This window comes from Oryzias latipes (assembly GCF_053564925.1).
Source record: "Oryzias latipes strain Hd-rR chromosome 1 unlocalized genomic scaffold, Olatipes_Hd-rR_3.1 chr1_Y".
In the NCBI taxonomy this organism is placed as follows: domain Eukaryota; kingdom Metazoa; phylum Chordata; class Actinopteri; order Beloniformes; family Adrianichthyidae; genus Oryzias; species Oryzias latipes.
In genome coordinates this window covers 5,531,524-5,551,796 of record NW_027616335.1, presented here as the reverse complement: position 1 = coordinate 5,551,796, position 20,273 = coordinate 5,531,524, and the positions used below count along the sequence as shown (strand labels likewise).

At 38.7% G+C, this 20,273-nt stretch overlaps 1 protein-coding gene and 2 long non-coding RNA genes across 4 annotated transcripts; 1 reads left to right on the top strand and 2 right to left on the bottom strand.

The window, feature by feature from the left end:
* Positions 1 to 9,307: 9,307 nt before the first annotated feature.
* Positions 9,308 to 12,027, bottom strand: LOC144990385 (PC4 and SFRS1-interacting protein-like). 2 transcript variants are annotated; one of them, XR_013654371.1, is made up of 7 exons: positions 11,899 to 12,027; positions 11,587 to 11,767; positions 10,846 to 11,489; positions 10,660 to 10,730; positions 10,371 to 10,472; positions 10,116 to 10,316; positions 9,308 to 9,466 (listed from the first exon to the last, which is right to left on the bottom strand). XR_013654371.1 is itself a non-coding variant. In XM_078943595.1 (5 exons), the coding sequence occupies exons 2-5, from the start codon at positions 10,726 to 10,728 to the stop codon at positions 9,330 to 9,332; spliced, it is 495 nt and encodes a 164-aa protein (XP_078799721.1). In that variant the 5' UTR covers positions 10,729 to 10,730; positions 10,846 to 11,094; the 3' UTR covers positions 9,308 to 9,329. The 2 variants fall into 2 exon arrangements, 1 of the variants encoding a protein (XP_078799721.1); XM_078943595.1 differs by lacking the exons at positions 11,587 to 11,767; positions 11,899 to 12,027 and having other exon boundaries at positions 10,116 to 10,302; positions 10,846 to 11,094.
* A 2,904-nt stretch (positions 12,028 to 14,931) lies between these two features.
* Positions 14,932 to 16,962, top strand: LOC144990398 (uncharacterized). The gene is made up of 3 exons (XR_013654397.1): positions 14,932 to 15,222; positions 15,907 to 16,002; positions 16,487 to 16,962. It is a non-coding gene; the product is annotated as an uncharacterized LOC144990398 (long non-coding RNA).
* A 1,384-nt stretch (positions 16,963 to 18,346) lies between these two features.
* LOC144990400 (uncharacterized) lies at positions 18,347 to 19,400 on the bottom strand. Its single transcript, XR_013654399.1, has 3 exons — positions 18,919 to 19,400; positions 18,664 to 18,690; positions 18,347 to 18,481 (listed from the first exon to the last, which is right to left on the bottom strand). It is a non-coding gene; the product is annotated as an uncharacterized LOC144990400 (long non-coding RNA).
* Positions 19,401 to 20,273: the final 873 nt, after the last annotated feature.

Below are 20,273 nucleotides of genomic sequence, written 5' to 3'. Positions count from 1 at the left end.
TCCCCCACACCCAGTGCTTCTTTTTAGAAAGAAGATCTCTCAGGGGTTTGTCTCTTTCTGCCAGCTGAGGGATGAATTTTCCAAGCTGATTAACTGTTCTAAGAAAACTCCTCAGTTCAGAAACATTTGTTGGTTCTCTCATTTTTTTCACCGCTTCTGTCTTGCTTGGATCAGGACTAATGCCAATGGCTGATATGACATGTCCTAAGAAGATCACTTCCTGCTTTGACAGCTCACATTTTTCCACATTCAGTGAAATGCTTGCCTCCTGCAGCCTTTTAAGCACAACATGTAGGTGAGTGTCATGTTCTTCCTGTGTTCTGCCCCAAACCAACACATCATCCATGTGGCAAACCACACCTTCCAGACTGTTTATGACTTCTGACATTCTGTTCTGGAAATGTTCAGGAGCAGAAGCAATACCAAAAGGTAGCTGCCTAAAATAGTAACGGCCAAAAGGTGTAATAGAGGTGGTGTATTTGGCTGACTCTTCTGTAATGGGAATTTGCCAAAATCCCATATTAGCATCCAATTTGCTGAAAACTTTGGCTCCAGCCAATTTGCCTAGTGTCTCTTCCACTGATGGCAGGATGTATTTTTCTCGACACACAGAAAGGTTGAGGTGTGTGAGATCAACACAAATACGCACCTTGTCTGTTTTCTTTTTGGGTACCACCACCATGCCACAACACCAGTCTGTTGGCTCCTCTATTTTGGTTATCACACCTAAGTCTTCCATGCGGGACAGTTCCTGCTTCACTTTGTCCATGAGCGGCAATGGAACTCTCCGAGGTGTCTTTAATGAGAAGGGCTGAGCATCTGGTCTTAACTTGATGTTGTATGGCTGCTTCACTTCACCAAGACCGCTGCACAGCTTTGGGTAGCTGACTTTTAGTGTTTCGATGCTGAGAGTGTCTATTCGAGTAACTAACTCCAACTTGTGAATAGCAGGTCTTCCCAGCAATGCTGTGTGCAAGTGTTTCAGGATGTACACATCATCTCTTGCTTCTTTAGCTCCTTTCCTTAGTCTCATCTCTGTGAACCCGAGGACTTCCAACGGCTTTCTTCCAGGTCCAAACAGAGGCTTGGTTGGTTTTTGAAGAGTGGGTGGGTAACTGTCTCTGAAGATTTCTTTGAACACCTGAAGTGGCAAAACTGTGACATCAGCTCCTGTGTCTATTTTGAATGACACGCTTTTGTTGTTTATGATTATGTTTACCATCCACGGCTCTCCATTGCTGGTAACACTGCCAAAGTCCACTTCACTCAAAGTCTTCCTATTTTTACACACTGTCATGTAATGTCCCTTTTTTCCACATGCATGACATACTGTTTCATTAGCTGGACACTCACGTTTTGGATGGGGTGATGAGCTGCCGCACTTATGACACTGTGCATTTGGTTTACTGTGTTGAGGCCTCCACGATTTGCTCTGTTTGACGTCTGGATGTGATTTGGTTTTAAACTTTCTGCTGCTTTTGTGCACCCTGTCAACACATTTAGCATCTCCTTCCCGCTGCCCCCCGCACCGCTGTGACGTCATAACAATGCGAGTACAATGTAGTTCTTTAACAGAATTATGTTTAACCAATGGCATAACACCACAACAGCCATATCATATACAAGTGGCCGGGATGGGCTCCGGCAGACCCATGCCCCTATGAGGGAAAAAACGGTTAAGAAAAATGAATGAATGAATTCTGTCTGTCTGGGTGTTCTTTTGAACACTTTTCTCAAGATTTAAAGAGGAGTTTTATTCAAAGGAACCCCATGGCTGGATTTGATTATTGCTGCAATGAAATGGGAAACCCAAAAAGGATTCTGAATAAAGAAAACTTTTGGGGAAAAATGTTGGAGCTCTTACATCCTGTCATTCTGTAAACAGGTTGAGTAGTTGGTGTTGAGGGACCTCTCGTGGCACAAAGAGGTATTGCAAATAAAGGCTTCCTGAAGGTGTGCTGCCTTCGGGGTTAAAAAAAACCTCAATTCATAGATAATAAACTTGTGTTAGATAAGAAATCTCTGTGTATAACTTGGTGGTGGGGATTGGCTGAAGTTTTATGTTTTGACAAACATGTCTTGACTTCACCCAAAGGTTTCACTTTTACTAAAGAGTGGAGAGCTTCAAGGTGCTAAGCCTCCCTCAAAAAAGCTCTGCAAGTGTGAAGGTTCAACAGGAACATGTAGTGTTGACTTCTCATCAGTCGCCGCAGAATTTCAAAGCCTTGAAGGAAAAGAGAACCAACAAACCTTGCAGCTTGGTGATATTTTAAATTGAAAAGCCTGATTATAGATCAACCAGAAACTGGTGGCAATCCCACTTCATCTATGCTGGTTAACAACATAATGTTTGTATGTAGTCTTTTTTTCTTTATTTATTTCATTAGTGGATGGATAGAGACACTGGATGACACTGCAGTCTTCTTCATGTCATTGCCAGCTGTATACACATACTTGAAAGACAAAAAAATACATGATCTCTTTGACAAAGGGAAACTTTGAGGAGCACCAAAAAAAGAAATCCTCCCAAAAACTGTAAAAATACATACATTCAAAAAACAGATTATCAAGTGTTTTATTATTTATGTCACAGAAAGAACAGTTATTTTCAGGAAAACCAAAACGTATGTGTAGCAGTTCCTTGCATGGATAGACTGCATTCATTATTTTAAAATGGATTTCTTTGTATTTTGGGAAAATTGGATATTTAATAAACTGAGATCTTTACTTGCTTATTTCCTCTCTTGTGTAACGCCGTGATATAGAAAGATTTTTGTAAGATGTTGGAAACAATTATCTAACAAACAAAGATCGTATAAATGAGCTTCTTAGTTTTGAATTAAGCGGTCGACCATCGAACAGCAGAGATAAAAGCAGAACTTGAACATTTTGAACCAGACTGGAGGACATTTTGATCAAAGTCTGAAGGATTGCTTTGATCACGTTGTTCTATTGTTTTCTATCATTTATTTTAAAGTTACTGGAAAGAGTTTCAAATGAGATAATGTTTCCATTATCATTCATAATATGTAGTAATGACCAAATACCGTTATCAATCCAATTTTGTAAAATATTGATTTGTTCCTACATTAATTATACCGACACTTCCATGTGGGAGTGTTGTGTGGACTAAAGTTATGTTTGTATATGAGTTTGCCGTACAGTAACACTTGCTGATGAGAAGTAGAAAGTTTAATAGGAAGTTTTTTCACATTTTAGATGGAACTCAGTGGCCCCTAGATGAGAGAAAATGTTTGAAGGAATATGAAACCAAATATTTCTTCCACTTTGCAGAAAAGACCTAAACCAATTTATCTTAATCATACCATCCAAACTTTCAAAGTCTATGGCTTTAAATCCACCTTCACTGTAATCCTGAATTATAGTTCCTTTTTTTGTAATAATTTTTATTTTTCCAGATTAAGTTGAACTTGGCCTGGTTTATTGCTTTCTTTGCTGATTTAGGAATTGGGAGTGAATATGCTGGATAAATCTTCTTTCTCTTTCGGCTTTTCCCATCAGGGGTCGCCACAGCGAATCATCCTTTTCCACCTCACTCTATCATGGACGTCTTCTACCCTAACATTAGCCAACTTCATGTCCTCTGTTAAGACATCCATGTATCTCCTCTTTGGCCGTCCTCTTGCCCTCCTGCCAGGCAGCTCCATCTCCAACATCCTTCTACCAATATATCCACTATCCCTCCTCTGAACATGTCCAAACCATCTCAGTCTGGCTTCTCTGACTTTGTCGCTAACACAGGCAACATGAGCCGTCCCTCTGATGTACTCGTTCCTTATCCTGTCTAACCTGGTCACTCCTAAGGAGAACCTCAACATCTTCATCTCTGCTACCTCCATCTCAGCCTCTTGTCTCTGTCTCACTGCTACCGTCTCTAACCCATAGAGCAGAGCTGGTCTCACCACTGTCTTGTACACCTTTCCTTTGAGTCTTGCTGGCACTCTTCTGTCCCACAACACTCCTGACACTTTCCTCCACCCGCTCCAACCTGCCTGCACTCGCCTCTTCACCTCTTTTCCACAATCCCCATCACACTGAACTGTTGACCCCAAGTACTTAAACTCCTGCACCTTCTTCACCTCAGCCCCCTGTAACCTAACGCTTCTACCTTGATCCCTCTCGTTCAGACACATGTATTCTGTCTTACTACGACTGACCTTCATACCTCTTCTTTCCAGAGCAAACCTCCACCTCTCTAGCTGTTCCTCCACCTGCTCTCTACTCTCACTGCAAATTACAATGTCATCCGCAAACATCATTGTCCAGGGAGATTCCTGTCTTACCTCGTCTGTCAGCCTGTCCATCAGCATAGCAAACAAAAAAGGACTCAAAGCTGATCCTTGGTGTAGTCCCACCTCCACCTTGAACTCCTCTGTCTGACCTACAGCACATCTCACCACCGTCATACTTCTCTCATACATGTCCTGAACTACTCTGACATACTTCTCTGCCACTCCAGACGACCTCATACAGTACCACAGCTCCTCCCTCGGCACCCTGTCATACGCCTTCTCTAAATCTACGAACACACAATGCAGCTCCTTCTGACCTTCTCTGTACTTTTCCATCAACATTCTCAAAGCAAAAATGGCATCAGTGGTGCTCTTACGGGGCATGAAACCATACTGCTGCTCACAAATCTCCACCTTCTTCCTAAGCCTGGCTTCCACTACTCTTTCCCACAGCTTCATTGTGTGGCTCATCAACTTTATTCCTCTATAGTTGCTGCAGTTCTGCGTGTCACCCTTGTTCTTAAAGATCGGGACCAGAACGCTTCTCCTCCATTCCTCAGGCATCTTCTCACTCTCTAAAATCCTATTGAACAACCTTGTTAGAAATTCCACTGCTGTCTCTCCTAGGCACTTCCATACCTCCACAGGTACGTCATCAGGACCAACGGCCTTTCCGCTCTTCATCCTTTTCAGAGCCTTCCTAACCTCATCCTTTCCAATCTCTGCTACTTCCTGCTCCACAACAACCACATCTTCCTCCCTTCTTTCCCTGTCATTTTCCTCGTTCATCAGCTCCTCAAAATACTCCTTCCATCTTTTCTGTACACTCTCCTGGGTTGTTAGCACCTTTCCATCTCTGTCCTTAATCACCCTTATCTGTTGCACGTCCTTCCCATCTCTGTCTCTCTGTCTGGCTAGCCTGTACAAGTCCTTCTCTCCTTCCTTTGTGTCTAACCTGTCATATAGCTCATCGTAAGCTTTCTGTTTGGCCTTTGCCACCTCTCTCTTCACTCTAGAGAGGTGGCAAAGGCCAAACAGAAAGCTTACGATGAGCTATATGACTGGATAAATATGCTGGATAAATGAATCTGGATAAACATTCTAATTTAGTGAGAAACACTCTGCCCAAAATAGAAATGTCTCGCTGTGACCACATGTTTAAATTGACATTACATTCCTCTAAAGTTTTCCATAAGTTCATTTCCTCCATTGTTTGGCTATCTTTGGTAATATGAACACCAAGATATTTCACAACAGTCCTAACAGCTATGTTATGAATAACTGACTGATCAGAATGGTGAATTGGTAACAATTCACATTTGCTGAGATTTAGTTTTAACCAGATGCTTTAGAGAAGAAATCCACAGTCTGAACGATCTCCAGTATTTGATGACTGTCTTTCTTGAATGTGGCCGTGTCGTCTGCCAGCTGAGTGATGGCTAACTGTTCTCCCGGGACATTGAGTTTACAGAAACCAGAGCTTTTTTATAAGTATTGATAACATTTTCAACCGTGTCAAAGGCTTTAAAGAAATTTAAAAATAAAATGAAGCCATCATCTTCAATTTATTGATTATAGTCAATCAAATCAAGAACTATTATTGTGAATTGAATGTCCTTTTAAGAACCCTGATTGTGTGTCTGAGATGATCTGATTCAGTCCTGTTTTTAATCTAGATGCATAAATGTTGGTTAGAATTTTGTAATCACTGTTGAGGAGGGATATTGATCTCAAATGATCAATTAGTCTGGCGTCTTTCCCAGGTTTAGGAATCAGGGTACTGACACCCTGCTTCATGGTAGTTGGAAGGATGTTCAACTCAACTTATGACCAACAAAAACTGCTCTTTCAAGTGTTCCCAAAAATGTCTGTAAAGGTTCATGATAAGCCCATCAGATCCTGGACATTTATCTACAGCTAAACTTCTCATGGCTTTTTCTGCTTCTTCCATAGTGATTTCTGCTTCACACACTTGTTTAAAATTTTCATCCACTTTAGGAGCCAAACCCTTGATGTGGTTGAAGAAGCGATCAGCATCCTGAAATGAATAAGAAGAAGAGTACAACCCGCTGTAAAACTGGAAAATTTCTCTCTTCATTTTTTCCATATTTGTACTTTCTCTGCCATTAATTAGCAATCTGTTAACAGCATTTTTCTCTTGTCGCCTTTTTTCCAGTCTACAAAAGTAAGCTGAACTTTTCTCTCCCTCTTCAACCCATTTAGCTCTAGATCTAATGAAAGCACCTTTGGCTTTAGAGATGTTCATATTATCCAGAGAGGTTTACAGGAATGCAACTCTCTGTTTCTCAACTTCACTCAATAGAGATTTACAACAAATAGAGTTCATATCTCTGATCATTTCACGATGTGGGGTTGGCTCGAGAGCCGGTAGGACCCAGATGCAGAGGCGGAGGCACAAAGTTCAGGGACTACAGGGTTTAATGATAACAAAAGGCGCTGCAGAGCAGGAAATACAAAACAAAAACTTACATAGGCGTGGCGAGGAACATGGAATGAGAGCCTGGCGAGGACCATGGACTAGACAGGATGACATGAACACCAAGACAGAGTTAATGGACCAGCACAGGAGGAAGGCAGAGACAAGACTTAAATACAGACAGGGCAGACAAGACACAGGTGAACACGATCAGGGCAGATGGGGACCAAAGGAGAAAAAAAACCCAAGAAACAAGACAAGACAGGAAACCTTTCAAAATAAAACAGGAAACAGAAACAAACAAGACAGAACAAGAACTAAGACGAAAAACAAGACAACAAACTCAAAACATGACAGATAATTTCCATTTCTTTTTGTTTACCATCTCTGCTCAATCTTTTGCTACGAGTTTTTGAAATCTGTCTTGCTTTGAATTTGAAAAATTCCCATTTCTCCCTCTGAGTGGTGAACTGTCTGTCCTTAGTTATCCTTTGGATTTCATTTATAATCGCCTGAGAATAAAATTCCTCCTGTAATAGACTAGCATTGAACTTCCATTAACCTTTGCTTTTAGGATTATTGCGAGATTGAATAATGAGCTTGATCATAGAATGGTCTGTTAATGGTGCAGCTGAAGTATTAGCTTTTGATGTAAAATTCTGTTGATTTTCATGTCAACCATATACAACCTAGATTTAGCAGATCCATCTGGTTTAAACCAAGTGAACGCTTGAACATCAGGATTATCACGGCGCCAGACATCAGAAACATTGAAATCTCTACATAAATGAAGAAGAGGAGGATTATAATGATGGTTTTGAAATGCTGAAGGAAATCTGTCAAGGTATTCATCTTCCACCATATTGAAATCACCTCCAATGATGAGATTACTGTTAGGATATCTTTGGTTAAGTTCCTTAACAGAGCTTGTAAAGTCTGAAAACGTGATTTTGTTTTGTGCTGCAGAGTTATATACATTTCCCAGAATAACAAATTTATCATCTTTCTGACGTTAGAATGATAGCCTGTTAATATAGATTGTGTGTGTGTGTGTGTGTGTGTATATTTATGTATTTATGTATGTATGTATGTATGTATACACATTTGGGTGTAATCAGTTCGGTACGGCTGTTTAACAAATCTGATATGAACTGCTATTTATGAACTATTATTTTATTGTTATTTATTGTCTGTGTTTTGCTGTCGGACGCCTGAATTTCTCCCTTGGGAGATTAATAAAGTTTTTTTCTATCTATTTTTGGGGTTTTTTTCAGTACAAAAAAGGCAGTAAAAAATTACTTGTAAAATGCATTTATTGGTTTTATATAAAAATGAATAAAACTGACTTATTCAGGTGATCTGCTTCATAAAATAAGAAAACCTATTAGCTGCCAGAAACCAAAAACTTAACACTGGCCTGAAAAAAAATTAATGTGGCATTCGCTATCTTTGTGTAACAATGTCGACACGCAGCATTCGACTTATCCAATTCTCTTTTCCCTTCATTGATGATGACAACAAATCCAAAGAGCGTAAGGAGATGGGGGGCTGGGGGGAACCTCATGTCTGCCTTAGGTATGCTGATTCTGTGGACATACGCACTGTCACCTCCGTCACCTAACAGCAGTTGAACATGAACTGAAATGACCTTTCTGACCGTGGAAGGCGGATCTTCCTTCAGGTTTCACTTCCCTGTTCGAACCCTCAGTTTTTTACCGTTCGAACGGGGAAGAGGGTAAAATTTCAAATAATTTAGTTGAAAATTATTACTGAAAACCAACTTAACTTTTATTACATCTTTTAGAAAAAAACAGCTGCAACTTCCAGTTTTTTCTGCCACAATTATCACAAAAATGCAAGTGAGATTGTGGAGGGACAGTACATCAATACAGACCATAGAGTTTCTCCTTTTTAAATTTTTGGATGCTGGTGTGTCAAGGGATTTTTGTCAAGGATAAAGTGTGCCTTGGCTCAAAAAAGGATGAAAAACACTGAGCTAGAGGAGACACGCCCACTTGGGAAGCCTGGCTGAAGGTGGTGGAGCAATGTTCCCATGCATGCACTGCAGCAGTAACTCCAAGATGACGGTGCTCTCCTCCCATGAGGAGCCACGTGGTCTCCTCTGGCGATATAACTCATTGTGTTTGGGTGTAGCCTTTATTCTCCTTTTCATTCAAACACCCTTGTCATCTTACGTCATGAACCTGTCATCCAAACACCAATGCGGAAGTAAAGACTGTCACATACGCCCCCTCCTCCAGATGAAACGTCCCGTTCCGACATAAAACAATGAAGAGGAAGGAAAGTAGTCTAAGTAGTCCTGCAAAAACAGGCCCACACCATAATTCCTCCTCCACCAAAATTTCTCACTGGGATTTGTTGCACAGGTGGAGTCCTATGACAGTTCCACTCTGGAATACACAGAGCTCCTGAGAGCGGCCCATTCTTTCACAGATGTTTGTAAAAACAGTCTGCATGCCAAAGGGTTTGATTTTATGCACCTGTGGCCGGACAAAGTGATTAGAAAACTGATTCTGATCATTTGGATGGCTGAGCCAATACTTTGGTAATATAGTGTAGGCACTAATGGAAATACAGGATAAGCCTAAAACAAATGTCCTTTAACATTTCGGATCCATTTATTTAACACTGAAGTTTTCCATCAAACATCTGTGGTTTTCTGCTGCTGAGGAGTCTTCCAGGAACTTCTCCTGCTCCATCTCTTCCTTCTTTTCTGCAGGACTCATCTCACCGTTGGTCATCTTGTCAGTAGAGTCTGAAACAATCACCACTTCAGTCTTGATGAAATGTCATTTCACAATTCTAACTACCACAGAAAGAAAAGCATGTGATAACACATGCAGCACTCCAGACTTCCATTCAAGTGAAGGATTTTACACCAATTAGCTAAACTTTGAACCCAAAAACAAAGACCTTTGACTAAACTATGGACCTGTGTTGGAAAAACTGAATTCCAGCAAGGATGTGGCTGGAAATCTTTGAACCGGTTCTGTCTGCAAACCACAGAGACCTTCTGATCCCCCCTGGAAGAGGACAGGAAACTGCATGAGGCGCTTTAAGGTTTCTGGTCTTTGGCTGGTTTAGATGTGACTTACTGCTCATTCTTGATTTGTCACTAAAGAACATGCTTTTTTCTAGAAAAACATTTGTATCCAATATCCAAAATAAACTTCTGAAAAACCATTTGTTTGATGAAATGTCACAATTTTTTTTTAACTTTAGTTTCCTGCATTGTTTTGTTAATTATAAAACTTACATTTTTCTCTAATTGAGAAATGTTCCTGTCCTACTGTTATAATCAGACAGCAACAACAAAGAAGAAAGTGAGATTCAGATGGATGTTTCTAAACTCACAGAAGTATTTGAATGTAACAAAAAGAAAACAGTAAATCTATATATTGTACCTGCGGCGTTTTCTTTGACTTGCTCAGCTTTCTTTGCTTCCTCGTATTGCCGCTGTTCAGCTAAAGACTTGTTGAGCTCTTGGCTGAGCACACAGTCCCCTTCTCCAACCAGGAACATGCTCTTGAACTTGTTATACAGCATGGTGGCTTTGTCCATTATGTCTTGGCTAGCTTTGAATCGGCGGATCTACAACACAAATCCTGTTTTTTGTCAGCAGTGGGATGAGATTTAAAACATTTTCTTTAGAGGTTTACCTTTTTGAGTGTGGAAATGAGATCACTGTGTTTCTGAAGATGCTGAGTCGTGACCTGAAGAGAGCTGATCTCATCTAAAGCATCCAAGCATTTCTTCACATCCTGGTAGGGGGAAAGGCAGGAACCAACATCAGACCAATGAAAGTGCATTTCAGGTCAACATAAAGAAAAGGAAATGTGGTTAAGCTGTAAGGAAACAGCACAAGATGCTGTCCTTCATTCCAGGGTAACACTCTGGTTTGAAAAGATCAAAGGAGTTTTAGCATGTGATATAGATTCAACAGATTACCGGGTTGTCTATTTTCAGGGACATTTTGATCTGCGTGTGGAGCCTCTGGAGCTTCATGTCAGTAGACATCTCTGAGTACAGGAAAGAAACCAGACAAATTACTTAGAAAAACCAAATTTACTGACTTCAGACGACAGACGCTTAGGTTCTGAACTGAAATGCCAAAAAGATTAAACTCCTGCACACCTTTTTTCTTGACCCCTGCCTCAGTTTTCTTTGCGCCGTCTTTGTTTGGTCTGAAAATCAAAAAGAATCTCTCATAATCCAGAGTTTAGGTGGAAGTGCAAAAGATAAGACACTAGTTGTCTCATTATTGGAGAAAATGTATGTTTCATTTCTCATTTCTGCTTTTTCAATAACCATCACCTCTGCAGCCTCATCTAAGTCTTTGAATTGTATGAAATAGCCATTTGTGACCTTTATGTAATCCTAGTTCTAGCACAGACTCAGAATGCAGAATTTACATTTTAGTTTTACAAACAACTGATTTTTACTCTTTACCTAAAAGGAAAAAAACTATAACAAATCACAATATTAAATCAAATTTGATTGAATTAGAACGCTATTCAACTAAAGACCTGGTTGCTTTTGCATCAAGCAGTTTAGTAACTAAGTCCAAGTGGAACTATCAATAACTGTCATAAAGAAATGAATTATCAGTCATTGTGAACTAACTACTTCTGCTTGAACTACAAAGTAAAAACACGGGGGCTTTTAGATTTCACTGAATATTCTTCACATAGTTGCTCTTTCCCTTCATCAGCTTTCTGCCGACGCCGGTCTTTGTCCATTTCTGAGTTTTGTTGTTTTTTATTATTACCTTTGTTTTCCTAAGATAAAAATAAATTGGATGGCAGGAGAATATTAACTGAGAATGTCTTCATGTGATGAGCATAAGTCATCGTGTGTGTGATCATGCTGAGTTGCCTCGTCATCGTCAGAGCCAGACGAGCCGTCGTCTTTGGTCTGCCTCTTCTTCTTGGCTTCCGGCTCCTTGCATTCCAACTCCTTGCCTTTACTACCTTCCCTCTTCTTCCTCCTTTCTTCTTCACGGTGGGTCTTGTCCTCCGATGCCCTCTTCCTCTTTTTCTCTGGTTCTGCTGTTTCCCTAAGAAAAGATGCAAAGCTTTACTGACCAATAGAAGGACAGCAGTTTGTCTTGTGTTTGTCTGCATCATTTGAACATTAGATATGGAAGTTTGTTGGAAATGCAGCACTTCTTTTTTGGGAGGTATTGACATTTCACTTCCTGATCCGTGATGGTCTTGTTGCTGAAGCAAATGCAACTTCTCACTTTTGGGCTTCCTGCCTCGTCGTTTAAGAGGATCTCCACCTAAAAACACCAAGAAACACATTCAGAAAATACTTCCACTTTATGGAGAATTGCAATAATTCTGAGACATTTCCATTGAAATCTGCTTTGAGTTTTTAGTCTTTGTTATTCCATTCTCCTGCAGCAGATCTAAACTATTCTGCTGTGCACTTCAATGGGTCTTTTTAACACCGGGAAGATGTCAGCATTGCACATCACACTTACCAGACGGACTGACAGAACTTGCATTTTTCATTTTCTTGTTCTGAGTCACTCTGGAAAGTAGTTAATGTTCTCCTTAGAAAGATTTCCAACTCTTTCACAGAGACAAAAGTAGAAATGTTCATGACCAACCTTTTTCTTTCTTCCTCTCTTGGCTTTTGAAACATCTGTTGATTCTTTCTGAGATGATCCCTGAAAATGAAGATGATTAAATTGTCTTCTTACCGTCTGCTTTGCAGCTAACCCCGCTGCATTTATAACTGGTCACCTGGATCAGGTGAGCTCAGTCAGGCAGAAACTGGGAACACTCAATCCAGCTAACCAGCAAGGGCCTCAGAGACTTCTGCCATAGTGATGGGTTTCCCTAGAATTTCAGCATCCTCATCATCGACACGTGGAAAGTTATTTTTATCGGGCGTTGGATCTGGGGAGTGTGGACACTCAGATGCATAAAGAGGCCAGTAGAACTTTGCAAATGTCTCATTTATACTAACTGGGTCTGTGATGCTCACGCTCGTTGAATAATCCCCGCACTCAGGTTGAGGATCTGAGTAATCTGACTCCTCGTAGATAGAACTTGTTGGTTTTACGGTGATATGCATGCAGTTTAAGGGTTTTACTTTGTTATGTTAGTTATGTGAATGAACACTTTACTGTGGAGCAGTGCAATGTTACTGATGAGAAATCTTTTAGTTATGTTACCCTGACGTTCTTCGTTTAAGAAAGGGGGGTATAATATCAGGTGACACAAATGGGTAGGAACCTTTGTGTGTCGATATGTTCATGAAGGGGAGATTAATAAAAGGGGAACCTGTGTGAAGCTACAAAGTGTGTCTCGTGTGTTGGTGATATAAAAAGACGTAAAACTCAGCCACTTGAACAATCACAACAAATAGCTTAGCTGGTACCTCAGGGCAGGCTAAAGCTGGTAAAGCTTCCTCATGACGTCTCGGTACTGGGTGCGCTGCTACAAAACCTCCGGGGCAGTAAGCCTCGAAGATATGGATAGGAGAGCCCTTGTCAGAGAGATTGCCCCCAAGTCTGCAAGCCGTCCACACCACCAGCTCGCTGGTCTGAAAGTGGGGGATGCATACCGGTGCATGCGTGCATACCGGTGCATGCGTGCATGAATACATACCGGAGGGCCCCGGCTTAGCAGCTAGTGAGAGCTGTGCACGGTCTGATTCCAGGATGTCAGCACCAAGCACCTCAAAGTTTGGACACACGCGTCTACTCCATTCAGCAGCACACTGTAAACCCTAACAGTTGTACTGGCTCATAACTATTAAGGTTACACAACTTAAATGTCATTTTTTAGTTGATTCAACTATAAAGTATTAAGCTCTATCAACATGTTTTCACATTTAACTTAACAGTGCTCAATATTTTAAAGCTTATTTGTACATAGCACTCAAAAATTTTAAGATCCTGAAGTAGCGTCATGACGTCATCACGTACTGGTGGGAGGGTCTTTCGTTTTCTCAACGTTAGCTCAGGAGGCCATGTTGGATTTGCCGAATGCGATAATGCGACGTTTGAAATTGAAAGTTGAGCATTTTATTTTTCTGCAATGCATTGTGATTTCATCCCGCTTCAAGACGGCCCAACCTTGTTTTTTTTCCATCCGCCTCATCGCTGATGTTTTCCTCAGTGGTGCCGTCTTGTTTTCAGCCCTGATTTAATTTGGTAAGTATCGTTCACGGTTTATTATGAATGAACTGCTTTAAAATGCTCTTATACTACCGTAAATGTGGTTTACTTTTGTTTAAACATAGGTGTGTTACGATCGTTACAGAGCTTAATGTGACAAATGTTAGTTCGTGACGTCGTAGCAGACGTATCGCGAGCCAAACCCAAAATGCGTTTCTGCCCGTAAGTTACGACAGTGATGAGTTTTTTTCAGAGGTAGAAATGATCTGTTATGCTGCAATCACACTAAACGTGATCTGCATGTGAAATTCGCGTTGGAGGCTTCTGTTTGTGGCTAAAGTTTGCTGCTGGACACATGTCCAAAAATGTCACTCAAAGCCCCTAACGGTTGTGTGGGAGGAGCTACCGCCAAAAGTTTTAAGCCTGGTTGCTACATGGAAGCATTGGGTTGTTAATGCAGCTTTAAGCTTTTAAATCACTGATCTCCATTATAAAAAGGGTTTTTGTAAAAATAAATTATACCATGGTCCGGTTGAATACTCGATTCTGATTGGCTGCTGGGTATGCGTTAAAACCTGATAACCGCACGGTGAAAAAAGAAGTTCCGGTCGGCTAGCTTAAATGATTTGTATCACTGCGCCGGCTTCTGTAAAACAACCTTTTGCTTCATCATCGGGGCAAAAACAAGCGGTAAGCGATTAACTTTCCCTCTGAATTGATGCTTTATTCAACCCATCGGGACGATCAGCATATATATAGCCGAATCTTAACTGCAGCGGTGGTGCTGCGCGACGCGGACTATATGTTACGTGATGCGGCGCGATGCGCCGCATCACGTAACATATAGTACGCTGTTTATGAGAAAAGTGATACAAATCGGAAAAAAAAACAAGAATTAAGGACTAAAACCTGGTTAATATGTATTGCTTTTGTAAGTGACCATGGTATAAGCGGGTTAATGGCCTTCGAAATGTGCGGTTACTACTTTTTAACGCACTTCGCGGAAGCAACCGTCCGACGCGGTTCAGGCTTCCACGGCGTGCGTTAAAAAGTAGTAACCGCACACTTCGTCGGCCATTAACCCTTACTTAATCAACGTGCTCGTGTTGTCTTACCGAACTACAATGTTAAGTGTTTCACCTCCAGGTAGACGCCAAGGCCAGTGAGGTAACTTGTCTCCTGATCAGTTATTTGTCTAGAGCTATTTAAAAAAAACAAAAAATGCAATAGTTTGTGTAGTGCAATAAATGTTTTGATCAGAATATAATTGAAACATTTTTCTTTACCATTGAAAAATCTCTTTTGGTCTTTTTTCAGATACTGAACTTCAGAGAGTTCACCAGAAAGTCACCATTTCACCAGAAAAGAGCTGTCAGTGGGTGAGTTTATACTTACGGTATTTAATATTTTCATCCTGAACTATTTCCATTATTAGATTTATACGGCAGCATGGAAACATTTATGCACATTTTAACTAGCCAAAAGTCTAAATAGAGTTGAAATTATTTACAATTTAACTAAACATATTTAGATTGCAGGCTGAAGGTGACACAATGGAATGGAGGTGCAAGTTGTGTTCTGCTACTTGAGCACTATGCAGTACTACATATAAAACTGCAGTACTACATAGCCAATATTTCAAAGTGTTTCCACTGCCATGAGAGTAGATGCAGTCAGAGGAAATTGTGCAGTTTTTACATGTTTGAGGAACTTAAAGCTGCCTTTTTCTGAGACTAAGTCCACCAAAACAGACAGGAACTGGACAGCTTGGTTAGGATTTATGACCTTCAGGTGAATTTCTAATGTATTTCTAATTCAAAAACGGATAACAAATCATTTGTAAACAGTTGTAAGAAGCCAAGGTGTAACTTGCCTTAAAAATGACTTTGGGTCTTTGACCTGCAGTGGATCATGCCATAAACACTGTATTGTCCTCTTACTAGACAATAAACATCTAGAAAAGGTATAATTTTATTATTTCTTAAAGTTCCTTAAGCAAATATTGGAAGTGTTATCTCTGCATTTGCTTCAAAGGTAATGTATATTTCTTTTTATTCTTTTAGGACCAGCGTGACGTGAACATGAGACAGGCACTTGTCCTCCTTGCACTTCCTGTTTATCTGCATGAAGATGCCTCCAACTTCTTCAAGACCTGTACAGTAAGTGTACACGACTCCCTGTCAATGCTTTTCTCTAATCCTTTAATATTGATTGAGATTTTATCGAGTGACATAATAAATAGGCAATTGTTTGTAGTTTGTAAACTGAGTGATATTTTTAAATGGTTTTAAGAATGAGACGGAAGATGAAAGGCGAACTCCTGATTGGAGGGAGCGGGAACCTTTTCGTTTACCTTTTCTGCTCCTGATCCATTATATGAATCAAGAAAAAATGAAGCTTTAGTCTTAAATTATTTAATAAATGTCCTCCATTTTCAGAAAAATGCTAAAGAACTTTTTAAAAACACAATTTCAATTGGAGTGGGTCCTTAAAGCATCACAGCCAGTTGATTAAAAGCTAACAGAATGTTAGCATAAAAAGATTCACATTGACAGGTGGCTGGAATGTCAGTTTTGGACATTAGTGTGATGAATATCTTTGAGGGTCTGAACTCATCTGTGTTTTTTGTTTTGTATTTTCCAGAATACCAGACCTCACAGACACTGCTGTGGGTATCTTCTCTGTTGTCGTGGTGACGCTCCTGATGCTGCCGTCAGTGGTCCCACACATCTGGCTGACTAATCTCTTCTAACTCTTCGGGGACATCTATGCTCTGGACCTACAGCACACCAAAAAACTTGAACTTGCCTTCATATTTATTCAGAACGCTGTCATGAGCCTTGAGGACAGCAAACCACTGAAAGGACGTTTATTGACACGGGAGAATGTTTCGTTGAGTGAGTCTCCCAGAATGGACTATTTGTTGGTTTAAGTGTTATGCTACTAATGTGTTTTGTTGTGATCATTTGTTTTTCTGCTGTACAACACAAAGCACACACTTTTTGTCAATATGTTTAGTTGCACTCTTACAATGCAGTTTTATTTCACTGATTGTTTCATCCTCTTGATATTTGTGCGTTTTTTTTTAAAAGAGCAATTAAAAAAAGTGTATTAAGCAATCACTATTGTGTGGCTTTCATGTTTGTTGGTTTTTATCAATGTTATCTTTTAAAATGTTGTTGTGGGGCAGTATCAATACCTCTGTTTAGAATACATTTCAAGTCCAAACATTTTAAGCTGAAGAATTTTAAATATTTTCAATGCTACACATTTAATGAGTTAGAGAATTTATAAAACATTTGAGTGAATTTTACATATTTTATGAGTTGAGTAATATTATAAAAATATAGTTAGTTAAAGTTTTTTTTTAGTTGGAAAAAATTAAAAACTTTGAGTAAATAATCACTCTTTTATAAGTTGAGGAATCTTAATATTTTTAATATGAAATAATACAAATTTAAGCCAACTGACAATATAAATTTTAATAAATGTTAACTTAAAAGTTTTAATAATATAACTTAAAAACTATTGTGTAATCTGTTACAAAATAATTTTTAAGTTCTGTCAACTCGTTAGGGTTTACAGTGCACCGAAAGTCCCACTAACCTAGGTTTTTAAAGATGTTGTCACCTTGGCTGGTCAGTTAGGATTAGTTTGTGAACTTGTGCACATATTTGGTGATCCTGTAAAATTAAAACTAATTTTCCTTAATACTTGTCCAGTGGAGCCCCCACCTGCTGAAGCTGGTTGTGAACTTTTACAGGCTTACAGTATCCAGTTGGAACGAGAACATCCACCATTTTGTATGACTTAAATAAAAAGTTTCTTTCTTTAAATGAGCTAATATAATAAAAGAATTTCAATACTTTTGCATGAGTACGACTTTAACAAAGATTTGTTTTTCAAATGTTTTTTTTCAAATTCAACAACAAACAACAACAAAGATTTTTTTCTTTACATTTTTTTCCGGTTTCAACAACAAAGATTTGTTTGTTTGTTTTTTCAAAACATTTTTTTTTTATTTCAACAACAAAGATTTTTAGTCTAATTTTTTTCTTAAAGAGGTCCGTATATGCGAATCAGGCGGCGCCTCTCCTTGTCAGTTGCCGCCAAGGCCAGGAGCCTTCGAAGGAGAGCCTGATGACAGAATAAAATCAACAAATGACTTCACAAGGAAAAACTGCAAACAATCTGCATGTATAAAACTGTTTAAATAAGAAAATGACTAGAATTTTTTTGGGGCTTCACAAAGCATTTCCACACAAGTCAGTGTGCTAGATAGAAAACAAACTGTTTAATGATTAAAACTCTAAAAAGGCCAAATAGCAAGCTGTCTGTTTTCATTTGAAATCACTTTTAAAATATTTGTAAATATAAATTGTACTTCTTTGAAAAAAAATCTTTTGTGGAGAAATGAGGTGTGTCGTCTTTCATGTGTGTGTGTATTGTATGTGTGAGTATTTCATAACGAGTGCATAATTCTTAAAATGTACTTTAGTAAAGAGAAATGTCATGTTTTTGAGCAAAGATTATAACTCACTTGGTTTTCCCTCCTTATTCGTGCGGCATCTCTGGCCCGATTTGTGGCTGAGTGCCATAGCAATCTGGGCGGAGGTGGGGGGTTTGTCGGCATTTTTCCTGTCGGTAGACATACGTGAAACGCAGCGCTTAAAGTTGAGGTAGCTACATCTAAGCGGTCTGTTAGCTTAAATTTTATTTTACAATGGACAAAGACAATAAAAGCGTATCTATTTAACAAACAACCTATCTAACTATAGGTTCCACACACAAAAAATTGGAATAAATGATCAGTATCTCACCTTGACTTGACCGGATTACTTGGTTGTCTGTTAGTTTGTGAAAAGAAAAAAAACTGCTGTTAGCATGATTTAGAGTTTCATAGGGCTCGGTTCCATACGTTCGGTTCGGTACAGCTGTTTAACAAATATGCCTCATATGAACTGCTATTTTATGAACTGTTTTTTTCTAACTATTTCTATTTTCTATCTAAAAATCTATCTAACTATAGTTTCCACACACAAAAAATTGTGATGAAACAGACAAATGCAGCTCACCTATTATTGCCAGATGTGGATTGATATTGTAGACGTTAGTTTCTGGAGAAAAAAAAACAGCCGTTAGAATGTTTTTTTTATTGAACTTCAAACAAACATATACATATACATAGCTACAACAGAAAGAAAAATAAAAAATAATAAAATACAAAAAAATAAAAATAATAAAAAAAAAAAAAATTGTAGTTTAAAATACTAGGTAATGTCATACAACTTGTGATCTTCAATGAAAATAGACCATTTTATTGCATTTTTGCTTTTTACTAATTTCAGAGATTTAAAATATAAACTGTTCTCTATATGAAATATATTGAATAATGGTTTGGTTTTTGAAAATCTGCTCTTATGAATGAAACATTTCCCAGATATTAATAAAGTATTGAACGTCAAATAGATTATCACCAGAAACTACTCCAAATAATATGATTTGTTTTTGTAAATGAAAAGAAATAGGAAAGGGAAACTTTAAGGAGCAACACAAAAAAATCCTCCCAAAAACTGCATATTTCAGGCTAGAATGTGATGAGTGTTGTCACAAAAAATGAAAGAAGACATTGAAAGAAGAAAGAGATGATCAAGTGTTTCTATATTTATGTCACAAAAATACTTTTATGGAAAACCAAAAGGTATATATGGTAATTCCTTGCATGGATAGACTGCATTCATACCTGTAATTTTAAAATGGATTTCTTTGTATTTTGGATAAATTGGATATCTAATAAACTGAGATCTTAACTTGCTTATTTCCTATTTTGTGTAATGCTCTGCCATAAAATGATTTTTGTAAGATGTTGGAAACAGTTCTCTAACAAAGATGTTATAAATGAGTTTGGAAGTTTTGAATTAACCGGTCAACCATCAAACAACAGGGATGGAAGCTGAACTTGAACATCAAGAACAAGAGTGGAGGACATTTGGATCAAAGTCTGAGGAATTGCTTTGATCACATTGTTGTATTGTTTTCTATCATTCAATTCAAACTTACAGGAAAAAGTTTCCAATGAGATTATGTTTCCATTATCATTCATAATATGTAATAATGACCAAATACCATTATCAATCTAATTTTTGTAAAAATGTTGATTTGTTCCTACATAAATTATACCGACAATTCCATATGGGAGTGTTATGTGGACCAAAGTTATGTTTGAATATGAGTTTGCCGTACAGTAACACCTGCTGATGATAAGTAGAAAGTTTAATTGGAAGTTTTCTGTAATCAAAATCACATTTTAGAAGGAACACAGTGCCCCCTAGATGACAGAAAATGTTGGAACAAATAAGAAAACAAATATTTCTTTCATTTTGCAGAAAACACCTAAGTCAGTTGATCTTAATCATACCATCCAAACTTT

Bases quoted from the DNA above. Each gene is read 5' to 3' on its own strand.
- LOC144990385 (XM_078943595.1), bottom strand. From the start codon at position 10,728: ATGTCTACTGACATGAAGCTCCAGAGGCTCCACACGCAGATCAAAATG. The intron at 10,303-10,370 runs GTAAACCTCTAA...TTTGTGTTGTAG, and splicing joins TCATTTCCACACTCAAAAAG to ATCCGCCGATTCAAAGCTAG. The intron at 9,467-10,115 runs GTACAATATATA...TGATTGTTTCAG, and splicing joins AGTCAAAGAAAACGCCGCAG to ACTCTACTGACAAGATGACC.